This window comes from Nothobranchius furzeri, chromosome 4 (genome assembly GCF_043380555.1).
Source record: "Nothobranchius furzeri strain GRZ-AD chromosome 4, NfurGRZ-RIMD1, whole genome shotgun sequence".
In the NCBI taxonomy this organism is placed as follows: domain Eukaryota; kingdom Metazoa; phylum Chordata; class Actinopteri; order Cyprinodontiformes; family Nothobranchiidae; genus Nothobranchius; species Nothobranchius furzeri.
In genome coordinates this window covers 79,708,098-79,727,285 of record NC_091744.1, presented here as the reverse complement: position 1 = coordinate 79,727,285, position 19,188 = coordinate 79,708,098, and the positions used below count along the sequence as shown (strand labels likewise).

The window sequence follows — 19,188 nt, the reverse complement described above, 5'->3', positions numbered from 1 at the left end:
CCCACACAATATGCCCCAATTACAACAACTCCTCAGGAGGTAGTTTGGAAGGGGTGTTCATAAGCAATTTCTGCTCATTAAGCAACAGGAAACGGCTACAGTTTCAAAGCTTGACCCTCCCATGTTCCAGTCAGAATCGACAAGCTACTCGGATGAGAAGGGAAATGACTTTCAAGAAACCAAAGAAGTCCAGTTGCCTTCAAATGAACTCTTTGAAGTCGCTTTCACGTCAGGGCCAGCCTGGCCCCGCCCATGTATGGCAAGTGTTCACATCTGGGTAGCCCATGCTCAACCAGTTTTTTTTTTTTGCCCTCTTCCTAAGGAAGTCTGCTCAGGCTGAACTGACCCAACACAACCCCAGATGCTGGCTCAAATTTCCACCCACCATTAGGGGAAGCCTCCAATTGGTGGGTAGAAGCCAGAGAGGGACTTCCCACATGTGCAGTTCATTATCAGTCTGGATACTGAGGAGTAAACCTCTCTGACTGAAGCCGTCTGTCCCTCTCACTGAGATGTGCTGTGAGGAGCACACACACACACACTCACTGACAGCAATGCCGAGGCATGAACTTCCCAGCACGAGGACAGATGCAGCAGTCTGGAAGCGATATCAGAGTCTCCAAAAGCAACACAGCTCAAGGTCGCCTTAACTTCAGGGAGACACCACAGATTTCTGCACGCGTCAGCTGAAGACCTATTTATTTAAAGCTGTGTTTATCTAAATCTTTAGTTTTCTTCTTTTTTACTCAAATTTATAATCATCTTTCATTTGTCTTATATTTGTGATCATTTTTTAATTTCATGACTTTTTTCTGATTTTAAGTGATTCGTTGATATTTGCTGTTTTGTTTTTGAAAAGCATTTTGACTTTATGACTATGTTTTGTTTTGTTGGTCTCTGTGAAGCACTTTGTGATCCTTCGACAAAAATAAACAATCAATGATGAACAAGAGTCTGCTTCTAGACCTGCAGAAAGAGAAATACAACACACAACAATACAACCAGAGCAAACTATCACTGCGTCAACCTGATGAAGAAATATAAAATCAACATTGTTTTACTGAACAATCACATGATTATAACTCAGTGCATTTAGTGCCAACCACAGCCTTAAGACGTGCTGAAAATGCCCAAGTCCATACTTATGAGAGCACCATGTGAGCACCTGTGTGTGTGTACTTGCGCGTGTATATGTAAGGTTTCTCTATAGGAGCGTCCAACAGAGAGTGTAAGTGGCACAGATCTGCCCCCAGAGATGTGTAGGAGATGGAGGGAGCTCCAAGTCCCAGAGATCCAGGAGCTGCCCCAGAGCGCAGGGACCCCAGGGAGACTGTAACCAGAAAAGCTCCAGACCCCCCTCGAGAGGCACAGAGGATTGCCCCGGGGGGTCACAACTAGCAGCCGGCAGAGTCCCGGGAGATATCAGCGGGAAGCCCACAGGCCCGCCCGCAGCCTCCCACCCCCAAGCCAGCCAAGATTTCTGCATTCCTAAGAAGTGTGTGTGTGTGTGTGTGTGTGGGTGCAGGACCCGGACCGATGCCACCCAGCCTGGACTGGGCCGGCCCAGGTGTGAAAGCGGCATAGGATTACCGTGACCTGGATGACTGAAAACTTTCACCAGCAATTGGTGGCATTGTTTTATGAAAGAGACTATTGTGCATGTCTTTATATTGTGTATTTCCTAGAATGCTCCTGTGACAGGCGGGGGACTGAGGTGGGTCATTGTCATCAGGGGCGCCCCTGTTTCTGTGATCCAACAACGGGACAATGTCCCTGCAGGACCAGGGTAGCGGGAGTTCTCTGTGATGAATGTGAGGATGGATCCTGGGATCTAAGTGGAGCGTTGGAATGTCAGGCCTGTAGATGTGATCCTGCAAACTCTATCTCCAACATCTGCGATAAGGTAAGAGCTCCAAGTTCACTCCAGAACACAACATCCAAACCGTTATGCTACCTTGCAACCAGGAACTAGACAGATCATAAAATTCTTTACAAACATCAATGTGAACATGCTAAAGACAGAGGCTACGCCAACGGTTGGACATGGTGCAGCTCAATTAGTGACACAGAGGATGCATCACACCCATCAGCAACATCTGGATAACCTTGTGACTTCTAATACAAATTAATTTGTAGATGGCTGCATATATGATTAACTTTCTTTCACTTTTGGTTATATTTATAAAAGAGGTCCTTTGCTGAGAAAACCTTTTTAATCATTATTTTTTTAAATGTTCAGTCACTCTTGAGTGTTTCATTCAGGCTGAACATGAAAATAGTCTCCTACACCTATCTCCTGCATTCGATACTGATAGAAAACAGACGGCGAAACTCTAGGATTAGAAAATCCTGACAGATCTACGTCTTTGTGTTGGTCTATCAAAGTGAATCTCAGTAAAACAATTAAATTATTTAAATAAATACAAAAGTTTGTGGTTGTATGGTGTCATATTGTGTAAAAAAGTTCAAGGGGTTATGAATCATTTAGCAAGACACTGTATTTTTATCTATATAGTCACTTATCATTTACATCCTTTTTTATGAACTGGCCCCACTTTCAGGTGACAGGACAGTGTCCCTGTCATCCAGGGTTTGGAGGAAGACAGTGTGATAAATGTGGAGATAGTTACTTTGGGAATCCAGACCTGCAGTGTTTGTGTGAGTGGAAAATGTTAACATTTTCTCAAAAGATTTTCTGACACACAGATCTTCCTTGTCAAAATTTCATTTTACTTTTCTTAGCCTGTGACTGTAACCTGGAAGGAAGCGAGCATCCACCATGCAACCCTGAAACTGGTGAGTGTCTTTGTCGAGCAGGTGTTGCTGGAATCTCCTGTGACGAGTGTGCTCCAGGTTACGAGTCCGAGTTTCCATCCTGCAAAAAGTGTCATCCATGCACATCTCTGTGGATCCAAAATGTCACCAATGCCCAAAAAGCTGCCCAGAGAATGAAGACATTTATTTCTCACCATGGCAACAACCAACATCCCCCAGGCAGTCATTACTGGCAACAAATGCTTGCAATGTACCCCAAGTTGGACGCTCTCGCCAACCTGACATGTCTCTCGCTGTCGAAGGTGGAAAATATGGAGAAACTTTACTTGCAGATCAGGTAAGTTGTGTGTTTCTGAAAATCGGGAGGCTTTCTGTCTTCCTCTTCTGTTATTTTTTCTCAGTTTGTCAGACTTTAAACACACTTTTTGCTACAGGAAGCTGAAAGATGCTGTTGACTTGACACCGATTCTGATTGACCCGTCTCCACTCCTACATGCTGAGATTGTTTTTTTGCACTTGGAGTTTAACAAGCTTCTACCAAAGCTGAAGGATAAGCTCCTCCAAGAGCCAAACAAAAAGGAAAAGCAGCGATTGAAAGGTAGAGGTTTAGATCTGATTTTAATACTGCTCTAACGTTTACACATTTATATCATGTGCTTTAAAATTATATGTAAAAGCAAACAAATACAAAAAGAAACTTTCTGATCCTTGATCAACTTTATATTTAATTATCAACTTTTTTTTCGTAATAGAATCTGATGCAGAGGCTATGGATGAGATTCGGCAGCTTCATCAAGTTTTTATAGCTGATGAAAAGAGGATTAGAAACTCCAACAAGGTCACGATGGATTCCATAGACACCAGACAGGAAATCAAACTCAAACTGAGCATGTGCAGAAACAGGGGAAACCTCGCAGCTTTGGAGCAGAAGGTCAAAGAGCTCAGTGAGATCAAACTAAACCAAAAGGTGAGAAAGCATTCCCCTCATCAGTATTTAAGTTTTATTCTTTTTTTTATATTCAGGTTTTATTCAGTTTTAAAAATGGAAGCTATGGAGCAACTCTTAGGTTTAAAACCTGACATTTGCCATTTTGTCCACCTGAAATTATCCAGATTCCAGTTCGTCTGTCTACTGTTGTCCCTCCCTTATTGTGAATAATAATTTGGTCCATCGAAGTTTGATTAAAAAAAATTGCATCAAAATGATAAGAAACACCACAACACTCGTAGAAAATTGGATGTTGCCACGTTGTTGAAACAAGGGTTGATCCAAAATCCACATAAACAAGAGGCAGGTGAAAGGTCAAACACAGAAAGGCAGAAGATGTTAAACTTTGCAATGTGGGCTGTGCAACGGCTCGTCATAGCAACGTCTTTTCAAGGTCATTTCTGCACATGCAGTTTTGGTCTGTTCAGTGTGTAGACTGTGATGCCAGATGATGGAATTTTATTAAAGTCTTCTGGACGTCTTGTTAATGACTTCCTTAGGAGTTCAGAAACGGGCGAATTCTGAGTTATGAGACCTATATGTAGGATTTAGGGTTGTCACGGTGTGAAAATTTAACCTCACGGTTATTGTGACCAAAAGTATCATGGTTCTCGGTATTATCGTGGTATTTTTTTAAACGTGTTACATTTTCAGACAACTAAATAAACCCTGTATATCAGGAAAATATTGTCCTCAGTTTGTCTCTAAATGTTGCCTAAAATGTGTTCTTTTGTAATTATGTTGTTTATTTGTTTACATTTTTCCCCTTTAGTCTTTAAAATACCAATATTTGCCCATAACCTCTTATTTTATGTCTGATGTCATCACTTTAAAAATATTAGATCAGATGATACTCAGTAATCAAGTAGCCTTCTGATCAGATACTTTTTTACCCTTACTTGAGTAATAAACCCTATATCAGGAAAATATTGTCCTCGGTTTGTGTCCTTCCAGTGAGCTTTGCAGATGTGGGAAAATGTCATCAGGCAGTAATCATTGTTAAATTCATAATTATTCTCGGAGAGAGACCAACTCTTATCTGCCCCTGGGAGCCCCGTAATGCATAGCGTCATTTCAACATGGGGGTGTCCGCGACACGGTTTATATGCAGGTAGCGGCGCTGCGGCTGCTTTATATAACGACTCGTTGCATTCTCCCTCAACCCAAATCCTCGGATCACACATTTTAGCTAAAGTGCTAACGTTAGCTTGCCTTGCGTTGACTGTAGAGTTGTGGGTGATGGTCACGCAGATGTGTCATGAGATTTGAAGCGTTGCTGCCTTTCACAGACACTTTTTCTGCACGTGCTGCAAACAGGATAGCCGTCTTCTATCAGCTGTCCCTCGGCATTCTTCAAATATCCAAAAAATGCCCATACTTCCCACTTTGTCTTCTTTGAGGGATAATGAATGTCCTGATCGCTGCCGTCTCCTCCTTTGGCCATTATTTCAGCTTTAGCTTCAAGAAAGTTTTGGTTGTAAACAACAAAGTGCGCATGTGCCGCCGGCAACTTCAGCAGATGATACGGTGGCTGGTAAGGGTCACCGCGCCTACACCGCAGCCACGGTAATCCACCGAGATAATTTTTTTTTTTTTAAAACAAGACGGTTATTATTATTGTCAGCTTTTTTACCGGGGTTTACCGCTACACCGGTTACCATGACAACCCTAGTAGGATTAAATATATTGTTGCTTTTAAGCTTAATATATTACCTTTACTTATGACCAATAAGATGTGATATTCTGTATAAATGTAGAATATCAACCTGCTTGGTCTTTGGATGTTTAATCAGAAGATTCTAGGATTCTTTGCTTTTTCAGGGATCATGAACACACTTCGTATCAATTCAGAGTCAGGTTCATAAAAGGCAAGAAATTTATTTTCTAAATAATTAAAAACAAGACAACTAGGGAACACTTTATGTGATGACTGGATCTAAGTGGATGGTGTCATGGTCTGTGTTCTGCATCTCCCTTATGTGTCTCCTTGTGTTCTTCATGTGTCTCCTTGTCTGCATCCCCCCTCAGGTGCCTCCCTGTGGTCCCCCCCCCCCCCCAGGTATAAAACCCTGTCCTGTCTTTCTGGGTTTGTTGGTCCATTGTTCGTGTCAGCGTTGTTTTGTCCCCACTCCTTCTTGGTCTCTAGGTTATTTGGCTTCGTGACCTGCTTGGATGTTATTTATTTTTTTCATCCTAATAAAGGAATGATTTCTTTCACATCCGCTCCTGTTTCGTGTCGTTCTGGGTATCTGCATGTTGGGTCCAACTCCCCTGGCTCTCAACGTGAGAGACGGAATGTGAGGTGTGATTATGTGTGAATGTAATGTTATCAGAACCTTCGTATCTAGAGAAGAACTGAGTTCTGGGTGTGAAAAGAATTTGGTTTGCATTAAACTACGAAGTTGGTTCCTATCAAAACGGCATCAGATGCATTCTTGTTGTTCTACATACCTCTGAGGAGACCCCCTTTCGGATCCAAGATGGCGGGGGGGGGGGGGGGGGACCCCAAGGTACCGAAGTTCATAGAAAAGACCGCAGTACGACCAGGTCGGTCCAGAGTTGTCTCTGGGCTTATTTAAAGACAGATTTTGTCCTATTTTTGGTTTGACGTTATTAAAGTAAACTTTGCGGCATCTCATGCCTGCTTTTGTTTTAGTTCTAAAGTGAGTTTTAATACTTCAGTCATTGGTCATAAACAATCTTATTTGTTACCTTTTGTGTTCTCTAAACAACTTGTTATGGTCCTGTGCAGATCTGTGGAGCTCCAGATCTGGATGACTGTTCAAAATGTGGTGGAGGTCATATGTGTGTTGGAGTTGTTCCCCATACTCAAAAAACTTCCAAGATGGCGGACAACATAAAGGAGCAACTCGCCAAACTACCGTCATTTCTGCAGAAATTCATGAAAAAGGTATGTGTACATGAAAGATTTCCTAATTCTCTTTTGAGGCAGATGCAGGAGTAGCTAACTGGTTCTGTTATGAAAAAATCGCAGGTTTTTTTCCACAAACCCCGGAGTGTGGAGGGGTCGGATGATAAACATCTTTTCCATCAGGAACGCTCAGAAATTAAAAACCAAAACTTTCCATGTTGCTGATTAACTGATTAATTATAGCCTCTGAATTTTTTATGCAGAATAATTCTCGGTTGTAACAATGCCTTTACAGAAAATAGACTAAAAATGCTAAATGCCCTGCATTTGTACCTTCTAGGATTTTACAACTCCCCAAGGCACTTTACAACACAACCGGTCATTCACCCACGCACACACAGATGTGTGTGTGTGTGTGTGTGTGTGTGTGTGTGTGTGTGTGTGTGTGTGTGTGTGTGTGTCTGCTCTGTCTTCTCCATCCCCAATGAGTCGTGGAGGATGGCTGCTTATACTGAGCCAGGATCCTCTGGAGGTTTCTTCCTGTTAAAAGGAAGTTTTCCTCTCCACCGTCGCTGCATGCTTGCTTAGTATGAGGATTGCTGTAAAGTCACTGACACCAGTCAGTGACTCGATGCAACATGCTGGGTTCCTTATATAAGAAACCTTTTACTGATTGGCTTAATGACCTGACCTGTATGGTTTACTGTGGTCCTGATTTGGCGCTTTAGAAATAAACTTGATTAGAATTGAATGAACAATCAGCAGGAGGTCACACAAAAGTGATTGGTGCTGTGTCTGTAGTGATGCGGGTGTTGTACCGGTTTGTCATTGTGAAGAGAGAGCTGATTTAGAAGGCAACGCTCTCGATTTACTGGTCAATCTATGATCCAACACCTCACCTATGGTCACAAGCTTTGGGTAGTGACCAAAAGAATGACATCGCGGATACAAGCGGCTGAAATGAGTTTTCTTCACAAGATGTCTGGGCTCTCCCTTAGAGATAGGGTGAGGAGCTCAGTCATCTTGGAGGGGCTCGGAGTAGACCCACTTCTCCTCCACGCCGAGAGGTGGCTCTGTTGATGTGGCTCTGGCATCTGATTATGATGCCTCCTAGATACCTCCCTGGTGAGGTTTTCCTGGCACGTCCAACTGGGTGGAGACCTAGAGGATGACCCAGGACACACTGGAAGGACTGTTTCTCAGCGGGCCAGTGAATGCCTTAGGACTCCAACGGAGGAGCTGGCACACGTCTGGGGCCTCCCTGCTTAGGCTGCTGCCCCCCGCGGCCTGACACTAGATAAGCAGACAGAAATGGATGGATGAATGTAAGATGGACTGGATCAAGGTTATCGCTTAACTGCAGAGTAAAAAAGATCCCAGCTCGAACAGATCAGTCGGACAATTTCCTAGTTGGGTAAAATACAGACAAGAATCAAACTCAGGGATACAAGAATGGTGGCTTAATGCTACTACATAGATAAACGCTCTGGCAGTGAATCCTTGACTCCTGACTCCTTGTGTCCTCACATCTGCTGATTGAATGAGCCGCAGGTGTGTGAAAAGACACACTTGCTCCAGCCCCTCATCAGGAAGCTGAGAAGAACATTCCCATAGTGTCCTCCAGTGCATGGACGTAATTTTCACTTTAGAAGTGGTGGTGGTGGTGGTGGTGGGGGGGGGTATCTTTACAGTAAGCTCTAATGGGAAACAGGCCTCAACACAAACGGTTGTTTTCCGCTTGGTCCTACAGCTCAACCAGTGTCAATTTAATATAGTGTAATATTGTTTTGGGATGGTAAAAAGTGCAGGAGTCAAAACTTGACTTTGGAAAAAGTGGGGGGGACATGTCCCCCCCCCAAAAAAAAATTATGTCCATGCTCCAGTGGATACCTACCAATACATTTTATAATAGGCAGAAAATACCAAGGTAGAGGCTATCAACATCCTGACTTCTGACAGGTCTCAGTTCTGAATCAACAATGATCATTTCATTTGTGATGTAAAAAAAGTGTAAATATGCTGTCAAAACCATGTTTGTTTGTTTTTAGATCACTAATGCTCAGCTGTTGGCTGAGGGCTTCAAAGACCAAACCAGCGACTTGCAGTACCAGATCACTAACAACAGCATGTCCTTGGAAACAGAGAAGATCAAAACCAAGGAAATAATCCAGCAAATCAGAGATTACCTCATGGGTCAGTATTTACTCCTACATAAACAATGAACTGATTCATATTCATTTGTATTTTATTCTCTCTCTCCTGATAATAACTTTTTGCTTTCCTTGACGTTGGATGTCCTACTTCTAGTTTATCCGTTTAATTATAGATTCACTAGGATAAATACAATGAAGTTTATCTCTCACCAAATAGAATATTTACTAAGACATCACAATATAACTATAGACACATTACTCTGTCTTTGTGTGTGTGTGTGTGTGTGTGTGTGTGTGTGTGTGTGTGTGTGTGTTCTAAAATAAAATGTTTTATTTTATTTTAATTACCTTAAAAGACTCAAAGTCTCTTTTTACACTTTATATTTATTTAATCAGGATCGTTTGTCAAGTCGACGCCAGAAACAATGAAACACAACTTGAATATTAGAGGAACAACAAGGCTTTATTCAACCAGCATTCATACAAGTTATCAATCATGAACAAAACATTTCTCTTACCGTTGCTTATGGGTGGAGAGCTGAACACCCCAGTTAGAAAACGTAATCCATGAACCTCGTCAAATAGAATCCTTCAAACAGCTCTAACAGCTCTGAGCTCTGCTCTGCTCCTTATACATTCCCTGATGTGCGTGCAAAGCTACACACCTCCACCAGGATTACCTTGATTACATCCTCATGATCACATTATGTTCGGCTCTCCTTGATTACATCCTCATGATAAGTGTGATTGACAAACAGTAGTGATCAATAACTTGTATAAAGCAATTATACAACAGATGACAAGTTCATTTTTATTACAGTGTGTGTGTGTGTGTGTGTGTGTGTGTGTGTGTGTGTGTGTGTAGTGTCATTATGACATGATGGTTAAATAATCACATCATCAGCTGAGGTTAGAGTCTCTGGGCATCCTGGGAGGTCAGACAGGCTCTCTTCAGCTCTTCTGGATGTAGTTCTGCACGTCTCTGGCTAAGACAAGCAAACAAACACATTATGTTTATTATATATTAGTGTTTATGGTACACACCTGTGGTTTTGACCAACGTGGTTAGAGCTGTTGCCTTACAGCAAGAAGGCCCGGGGTTCGCTTCCCGGCCTGGGGTCTTTCTGCATGGAGTTTGCATGTTCTCCATGTGCATGCGTGGGTTCTCTCCGGGTACTCCGGCTTCCTCCCACAGTCCAAAAACATGACTGTTAGGTTGATTGGTCTGTCTAAATTGTCCTTAGGTGTGAGTGTGTGTGTGTGATTGTTTGTCCTGTGTGTCTCTGTGTTGCCCTGTGGTGGACTGGCTCTCTGTCAAGGGTGTACCCCACCTAATTGCCCGTTGACCGCTGGAGATGGGCACCAGCCCCCTCGCGACCCTACGTGGACAAGCGGGTTCAGAAGATGGATGGATGGATGGATGGATAATAATCAGACTGACTTTTTCATCATCTATTTTTACCCAAGATCACTTGATGTTCAGACTACAGGTTTTTAGTTCTGTTTCGTTCAGTTATGCAGATAGAGCGATATCAGTAATTTATTTATAATCCTGAGATTATGAGCAATCCACTGATAGTAGATATGTCCTGATTCATCACCAGGAAAGGGATGAAATATTGATCCAAATTTGGACTGTTTTTACTGCGATGTCTCCGAGTCAAATGATGGTCGTGATAACTGTGATGAACTTCTGATAATAATTAATCTGTGTTGTCCCGACATTAATTCATAACCTGCTGTAGCAGCTCAGACTGTTGCTTAAGGTGTGCTGCTCACCTTTCTTCTCAAATAAAGCAGGAATTAGCTTCTCTGACAGCCACGACTGAACTTTGGGTATATTTTTCAGAAATCTGTCTGTGAAAGTACACTCAGGTTCTGTATTTTAGTGGCACATTGCAACACATGCTGCGCAGCTCCTCGTTAGCTTTGTTTCATTTTTAAAAAGTTGTATTTTTGATCTTTCATGTTATCCAGACAGGGCAGTGGCTGTATTTAAAGTGTTGAATGACAGTCAATGAAACAATATGAGGTTAACCCGGACACTTTCTGATATTTAAAAAAATCCGCACGGGCTTAATTTTATGGCCAAAAATGAGGACAAGTCTGGGCAAACCGTATGGTCACTCCAACTTAAGGTGTTGATGCTAACCGCCATTGGTGAAAGTTAACTTTCACACTTGGCTTCAAACCATCTACCCTGTCGGTCTAACATTCGGTAATTTGCATCAAGTATTAATAACTTCTTTAACTTTGACATTTTTAAGGCATCTATATTGACAAAAAACACGACGCCATACATTTAATTTGTGTGGATAAGTTCTTAACAAAATCAGCAACTCGCCGCTACTCGGGACTTTAGCTGGACTCCGTTAAATTAAGGCTGGTGGGAAAAAAGTCTGCAGTTCCATCCTGACAGTCCTGACCGTGGAGGTTGTTCTGACAGTGGAGCCTGCACCATAAGCAACCTGACAGTGGAGGTCTGCAGCCAGGTGCCTCTCGACCCCGCGACCTGACTACGGACAAGCGGTTAAAAATGGATGGATGGATGGATCAGTTTTCTTTTATTCGAGATAACTTAAATCTAGTTTTGTGTAAGTGAGAAATCAACCATCCATCAGTAAAAGGAAGGAAACAAAAATTCATGTAGTAGTTTAGTTTTTTTCTCTAAAGTTGATTTTCAAATGTTTAACGACAATGCTACTTTTTACGTGAACCTTCCTTGTTGTGATGCTTCTTCGTTTTCTCTTTGGTAGATGAAATGGTACCCTCAGAGGACATTGTGAAAATGGCCAAAGCTGTTTGGACCATCCAGTTGCCACCGTCATTAGTTGAGGTTCGCTCAGCAATCACTGACATCCTGAATCTGAACAGCAATGCTTCCAAATACCAGGATCATGCGAAGGAGCTTGAGACAAAAACTGAGACTGTGCAGGAGCTGCTGAAGAAAGCCCATCAACTCAAGTAAGCAAATGAAAACACCTGCTAACAGCTTGTCCACTTACAACGCAACTTTAAGAGAGGCATTACACATTGTAACCACATTTATCTTATTGACATTGAATAAAGGCAGCTAGGGGTGTCTAATATAGCATACCATGCTGTGCAAATAGGTAATATTCAAAAGGTGAGGGAAAATTGGTTAGTTCTGAAGAAAGCTGGTTTATTTAGCAATAAGCAAACAACACAGTTTTACACCTACACGTCCCAACTCACTGATCTCTGCAATGTACAGTATAAATGCTAGTTGCATCAATGCAAACTGATCAATGTAACCCCGGCTTTCCACAGGAGCCGTCAGCAGCACGTTACTGCAGCAGCACGTCATAGCTGCTGATAGGAACCGCTGTGGTCAACAGAACCTTTTCCACCGGAGCCGTCAGCAGCGCGAGTCGGCTGCGTCTCAGGAGCAGCATGTCGCGGCCTTTACGCGCCGGTTCTATTTTCTACGCGCGACACCTCTGAAACGGGTCAAGTTCGACATTTTTGGGGGAGGAAAGACAGGAAATCGGACGCGGAAATGGAGAGAAGCTCCCGAGATTTTCAGAATAAAGAACGTACTGTCTTCCGGTTGCTTTACTTTTAAAAAAAGTTACTGACTGTGCGTCCCCGTGAGAAGTTATCACCTAGCTAGCGGTCTCCTTTGTTTTTCAGGTCCGTATTGGCGATTATAAAGCGGACAGAACATAAAACACAAACCATGTTGTAATTTTCTCCTGCTTGTTGTTGTGTTTACTGACGAAGTCACTCGTGTGACTTCGTGCTCGGTCGGTGACAGCTGCTCCCCTGCTGCTTCGCGTCTCGTGGGAAGGGCCAAGCAGCAGCTTACGCGAGCAAGACGTGCTGCTGACGGCTCCGTTGGAAACCCGGGGTTAGGCTGCAATACTGCTAATGTTTGACTGAATTGCTAAATTACTACTAATGCTAGACTGCTATTGCGAAAGCTAACACTCTAGTTGGACAAGAGGAAAACAAAGTAGAATGTTGCACCACTTACATTGCAGAATATATACAAGGAATATCCAGACTATGAATGAATGCAAAATAGATCCAGAGCTTGTGGTCCTTGTGACATCATCCCTAACTCGTTCACACTCTCACACTACGTAGTGCAACCCGGGGATCGTCCTCTTACACCCTTTATAAATGCAGTGTACTAACCTGTGAGTAGTTTAATATTAACAAAGAAATTTGAACATTCTGATTGAGCATAAAATATTTAGTCTTTTCTTTAAATTCTTCATGATATATTTCACAGTTTTTGTTCTTGGGCAGGAAATGGACTGAAAATGTAGATGTCGAAGATATCAGCAGAGACATTTCTGCCACTGACGGAGCTCACAACAAAGCCAACGGCAACCTGAAGGCAGCAAGTCAAGTCAGAGACCAATCCAAAGACCAAATCCAAGATGTAAGTTTAATAACTCAGATTTTTTTTGACAAGCTCAGTCATCAGTGTGGTTACCTGTTCTGTCAATTTATTTCAGACTGAAAACAAATTAGAGCACATTGAGAAGAAGCTGATGATTCACTCTGAAGATCTGTGGAGAGGACTTGAATCTATGAAAAATAAAACTGAGAGCAGTAGAGAGCTGGCCAGAGAGGCCAAGGAGACTGCAGACTCAGCTTTTAACAGTGCCAATCAAACGGTAATTGGATTAGTCGGGTTCCAAGCTGTTTTGGTGATCTAGTCTGATCATACCAGTAATATTTGTGGAGTTGGTTGACCTTGGATTTTCTTCTTTTCAACAGAATCTGCTGGATGTCATGATGCAGTTTGAGCTTTTAAAGCAGAAGCACTTAAATCGTACACTGAAAGTCCGAGCAGCAGAACAGTTGAAGGAAATCTTAAATGAGGCCAAAGATGTTCAGAAACAAGTGGAGGATGGACTTCAACAGGTGCATGGTTAGTACACTACTTTAATGCCTCTGAATGATCCCATCTAGCCAGGGCCGATAGCAGCAGCATCACAGTGCTCAACTTAGCCCGAGGCCCCCCACCCCAGCAGAATATCTACCCCCACCCCTACATTTGATCGATCTCCAGAGTACGTAAGCCATCAGTCATCCAGAAAAATTTGGATCCACCTTCTCCATGAGGTCCCTCCTTCCCCAATGATGGAAGTAGATGTATTCCTGACAGCTTAGGAGGTACCAAGCCTCACCAAAATCCCCCGGCCAGGGCCAGGCACCACCACTTGCACCCACCTTTAAAAAACAGCTGAAGACTCACTTGTTCAAGCTGGCTTTTGGATGACCTTCTTCACCACTCTCTCTGTATTCTGCTCTCCCCACCTATTCCACCTTCCTCAGGATCCACTGATTTCCCTCTTTCCTGTTCACTCTCTCTCTTTCTTAACATTTTTTAATCACAATTGTCTATTTTTTGCTCATTTTAAATATATTTTTAACCATTTTCTAAGTTCTTTGTTATATTTTTACATTTTTTGTTTTAGTGAAGCGCCTCGTGATTTTTATCTTGAGGCGCTATAGAAATGATATTTTCTTCTTCTTCTTCACCCTAACCTAAGGAATACAAGCCATGACCTAAGCTCTCTAGGCTCAACCCCCCATTAGGTTCCATTTCCAACTGTACATCTCCTTTAAGCCCCGTGATGGATGGTGGGAGCTTTCTTCAGCTGAATGAAGATAAGACAGATCCTCATCTGTGCCCCAGACAAGCTGGTTCCCAAAGTCAGAGACTCTCTTGGTCAGCTTGCTTCTCACACCAAACCTTCTGTCAGGAATCTTGGCGTGACCTTTGACCCAGCTCTCACCCTGGATTCTCATGTCAGTTCTCTTCGCTCTTCCTTCTTCCATCTCAGGAACGTTGCTAAGCTGAGCCCCATTCTGTCCCGCTCTGAACTTGAGACAGTTCTCCACACCTTCATCTCCTCACGCTTAGACTACTGTAACTCTCTTTTCACGTGTCTGAGCAGCAGTGTTGGGAAAGTTACTTTAAATTAGTAACGTAGTTACATTACTAGTTACTTCTTTCAAGAGTAACTCAGTTACTTTAAGTTACTCGTTAGTTTCTAAGTAAATAGTTACTAGGGAAAGTAACTTCTTTTATTCTGATTGTTTTAATTAAAATGTGTTACTTCCTTAACTGGATAGCCAGCAAGGTTGCTGGTCTTCTGGCTTGCTTATATGGTAGCCCTATCCTGCCACAAGTTCACTGCGCCACCTAGTGGTGTGAACATAAAATGGCAGTGTAGTACTGTGAGTGCAAGTGAATGATGAAATGAATGAAACTAAATTAGAAAGGACAATGTCTGTTTTATGTGTCATTTTTTATCCGCCTGTTTTAATCTATTTCTATTGTTTTAACCATCTACAAATGCAAACACATATTTTTGTGGTTGATGCCGCTCAGTGCTATAAATCTAATCATTGTACCTAGTAGGCTATCACTACAAAAAAGCAGTGGATCACACAAAACACGACATACAGTATTTTGAAACCTTGATAGGTATATTCATTTTTGCCATTGAAATGGGTAGATAGTATACTTTTAGCAGTGCCAACATTAAATTGTTCCTCAGACCATTTAGGAAACACATCAATAACAGTGCAAAAATTATTCATTTCAGTTCAATTTAATTGAAAGATACTTTATTAATCCCAGAGGGAAATTAGAGTTTCAGTACACACAATTCTGAGATCAGACATACATGGGCAAGACACATGACAAGAATTGGTGACTGTGGCCATTTGCAACCCGAGGCGCGCTACCTTAATAGAGATCAGAGGGGATACATGAGGATTGGTTCAGGTGGAGGGAAAAAAAGGCACTTCAGAGTTACCCTCCAAAGGGAGGGCAGCTTTGCTATGCAAAAAACACCTCAGACAGAGATATGCAACAGACATCACACAACATAAGTGTCTACTAGGTGGGGTGGTGGGTTTGGGACTCTCCACACGTCAGTGAATGCAGCCACGATAAGGAGCGCACGTCACCTCAGTCTGGACAGGGGAGGGAGGTCGTTGAGGTTTGGAGGGCATGGTGACTCCTGGAACGATTCGGCGGCTTTCACAGCCCGCAGTCCCGCCCAGGCTGGGATAGGGAGACAGAGTTGCCATAGCGACGGCAGCATTCCACATTTCATCTGAGGGGGGAGTATTCGTTGCAGCCTCACAGGCTCAAGGACACCAGATTCAGATTAGAAATTGTTTTGGGGCCAGACAGAGATAATTTCCTCTCTGTCTTAAAGTTCTGTTGGTCCTCAAACTATCAAAATCCCAATTTTGGCATAAATTAATCTATCCCAATCCGTGCTGATACGTCCACTCGCTCATTGACGGCATCCATCTTTTGTGCCAGCGCATGAATCTCAGCTAAAGTTCCAAGCTTACGACTCATCTCGACAATTATATGAGTCTGTGAATTCACAGCGCGGTGTAATCCATCCCTGAGCTTGGGGAGAGCGCCAATATTCCTCGACAGCTCATTCATTTTCTGGTAAGCCAGGAAGCCTCCTAGGCCAAAGGGCAGGAAACCTGACACCAACACCACGAATATCCAGACGTCTTCAGAATCCTCTGCAGACAGCTGAGATAGGCAAATCAGGTTTCACTGTTTCCAGGAGTCTATGATATGCCCCTTCACTCTCCAGGCTTTCTCAAGTTCTTTGAGGCCCTGGTACTTCTCTAGTTTCTTGTGTTCCTCTTTCCTGATGTTGCCATCACTTGACACAACAATGTCTAGTTGGTTCGCCATCAGCATTTTGTCGGTCTGGATCTGGAAGTCCCGCAGGAGCTTGGCTCAATTGTTCTCAACTACATTAGGAGGTGTTACCCACTTTGACCTTAGGGCTTCTAGTCCATGCTCTTCACAGATGTTCGTGTACACGATGCCAGCCACTTGATTGTGGCGTTCCATGGATGCTATCCCTGCTAGCATCTCACACCCTGCAGTTATGTGGTGGATTGTCTCAGGGGCCTCTTTGCATAGCCTACACCTTGGGTCTTGCATTCCTCTGTGCTGTCTTTCAGAAAAGAAAGTATGTATATATACATACATACATATATATATATATATATATATATATATATATATATATATACATAATTCAATCATACATACATACATTGTTGATGCAATAATCACACTGCTGAAGTTAGAATCTACATTTTAATGGTCAACATTACCATGACCGACAACCTGCACACCCGTTACATTTCTTTTTTAACTTTTTAACCATTGCTCTTTCCTGCACCTCCCCATCCTGCACACTTTGGGTTTTCAATTTTATGTTTGAGCAAAGTCTCTGAAGTCCAGATTTTTCTAGCAGCTGATGGTGCTTCTGTCAACATGTCATGACATCACACCGGTGTGTACACGCTGTTGTGGTTATGCTACAATGTCTGATGGGGATTTGAACTTTCCTCTCACTGTATTTCTATCAGATGTGGAGCAGAAAATTCAGCAGTTGCTGCAGAGGAAGAAACAAAAAGCTGTTGAAGTGGCAGAACTGCTGGAGATGGCGGAGTTGCTGCAACAGGAAATTGCCTCTCGCGCTGAAGAATACACCATCTGTTCCTCGTAAATAATGCAGCACCCTTCTCACGTCTGAAATTAAAACAAACCACTCTAATTCTTAATATACGTTTCTGTAATGAACCTTATGATAAATAAAAAATATAAAAATACATGTTGAGGTACAACAAAAACAAAATAAAAATTTAAAAAAGATTTCTAAGTCTAACACTGAAATACATGTTTGTTTTTCTTACAGATAATGTTTTTACAAAAATAAAGTGTTTCATTTGGACAATTATCTGTTTTATGGGTTTGTCTTTTTCTTTGTCTTTGTTTTGAACGTGCGTACATACACATAGTAGTACACACAACATAAGTAACTTCTCCTTCTCACACACACACATGTTCAAAAGGGAGTAGGAAGAACCATCAGCTTATTTAATCCCACCTCTTTCGACATCAAATAACTAATAGTTATTTAATGCTGCCCGGTAGTTTTTGGCAAATTACGTTGCAACGTATTCACATGGTTTATCACGATCATGCCATAAATACACATTTTGTGTTTAGGCACACATTTTGGACCTTCTTCCTTGTATTTGGTAAACATCATGAGTTTAAGCCTTTTTTTAAACAGCATCATGTTCGGACATTGCCTCAATTCATCAGTCATTCTGCTCCACAGTTTCTCACCACACACAGACACACTAAAAGTTTTTAATGTTGTTCGGACTTGAGCTGTCATGTTAGAGGGTAGTTTTTTGACCCACGACATGAAGAATCACCACAGAACCAGAGGTAAGTAAAAGTTTCTTTGTATTTTATTAAAGTCTGTGGAGGAGAGAAAAAAACGGAGATCCAGAGGGTTGAGGAGTTTCCGGGTGTTCTGGAGAGAGAATGGATTCTAGTCTTTGGATAATGATGCAGAGGATAATCAAAAGGTTATAGGAGGCTTACGGTCTTCAGGAAGTTGGGAATCCAAGGAGGGAGGCAGGTCAGGTCAGGCTGAGCGGGAGATCGAGAGACCAAGGCTGGGAGCTGAGCACAGGGAGTTGGCTGCAGGTGTGTCCAGGTGAGCAGGTTGCAGGTGAAGCATCTCACTGTTCTGGTGGGTATTATATTATCCACACAGAAGATTATATAGTCAGTGACACATCCAGTCATGGCATTGATGTCCTCTTCATATCCTTGGCAGAGAGTCATCCAATCTGTGGTCTCAAAACAACTCTGCAGGGCTTCTTCAGCGTCCTGTGACCATTTTCTAACAGTTCTTCTTGTCACAGGTTGACTCTGAACAAGTGATTTGTATTCCGAGCAGAGAAAAACAAGATTGTGATCTGATTGTCCCAGAGGAGGTCTTGTTTTGGACATGTATGCATTCTTTACATTTGCATAACACAAATCCAATGTCTTGTTTTCTCTGGTGGAGAGCTGGTGGTCAGAGGTGAACGACGTGGCTGAAGGCTTGAGTGAATCCAAAGTTATTGAAGTGTGATGTTCTTTGCAGGTGAGGGAAATCTGGATGGGTCAGGAGAACAGATCAGATAAACGTGGAGCCAGGATACAAAAGCACAAACATATATTCTGAGATGACAAGAGCTAGGATTGATAGCGACTAGAACTACACAAGACTCAGTATCATCCGGCACTGGTGAGTTGTCACGCCGCTCCTTAAACCCCCTGACCACTGATGGGCTGAACAGCAACAGCTGTGCTCTCCAGGACACGCTCACCTGCAGACAACACTCAGAGGAGAACAAAACCAGTTTAGCTCAGCACAAACCATGGCACGAGCATGTTTGAATTTTAACTCCCCTCTTAACTGATACCTCCCCTCCCTTTTATGAAACAGTTTTAACCCTCCCACTGCCCTAATGAGTGTGACCCCGTGAGGAAAGTTGACCATTGAGCAGGGTTG

The 19,188-nt window shown here is 42.6% G+C and overlaps 1 protein-coding gene across 1 annotated transcript in view; it reads left to right on the top strand.

Moving 5' to 3' along the window:
* lamb4 (laminin, beta 4) overlaps positions 1-17,568 on the top strand; it is an 80,201-nt gene extending 62,633 nt beyond the window's left edge. Inside the window, exons 23-34 of the mRNA XM_054733301.2 lie at positions 1,686-1,903; positions 2,562-2,658; positions 2,743-3,112; positions 3,210-3,373; positions 3,528-3,742; positions 6,516-6,674; positions 8,684-8,828; positions 11,545-11,752; positions 13,064-13,199; positions 13,276-13,437; positions 13,541-13,694; positions 17,198-17,568. Coding sequence (XP_054589276.2) covers positions 1,686-1,903; positions 2,562-2,658; positions 2,743-3,112; positions 3,210-3,373; positions 3,528-3,742; positions 6,516-6,674; positions 8,684-8,828; positions 11,545-11,752; positions 13,064-13,199; positions 13,276-13,437; positions 13,541-13,694; positions 17,198-17,337 — 2,168 coding nt within the window. The 3' untranslated portion in view covers positions 17,338-17,568. The remainder of the gene's footprint in view (positions 1-1,685; positions 1,904-2,561; positions 2,659-2,742; positions 3,113-3,209; positions 3,374-3,527; positions 3,743-6,515; positions 6,675-8,683; positions 8,829-11,544; positions 11,753-13,063; positions 13,200-13,275; positions 13,438-13,540; positions 13,695-17,197) is intronic.
* Positions 17,569-19,188: the final 1,620 nt, after the last annotated feature.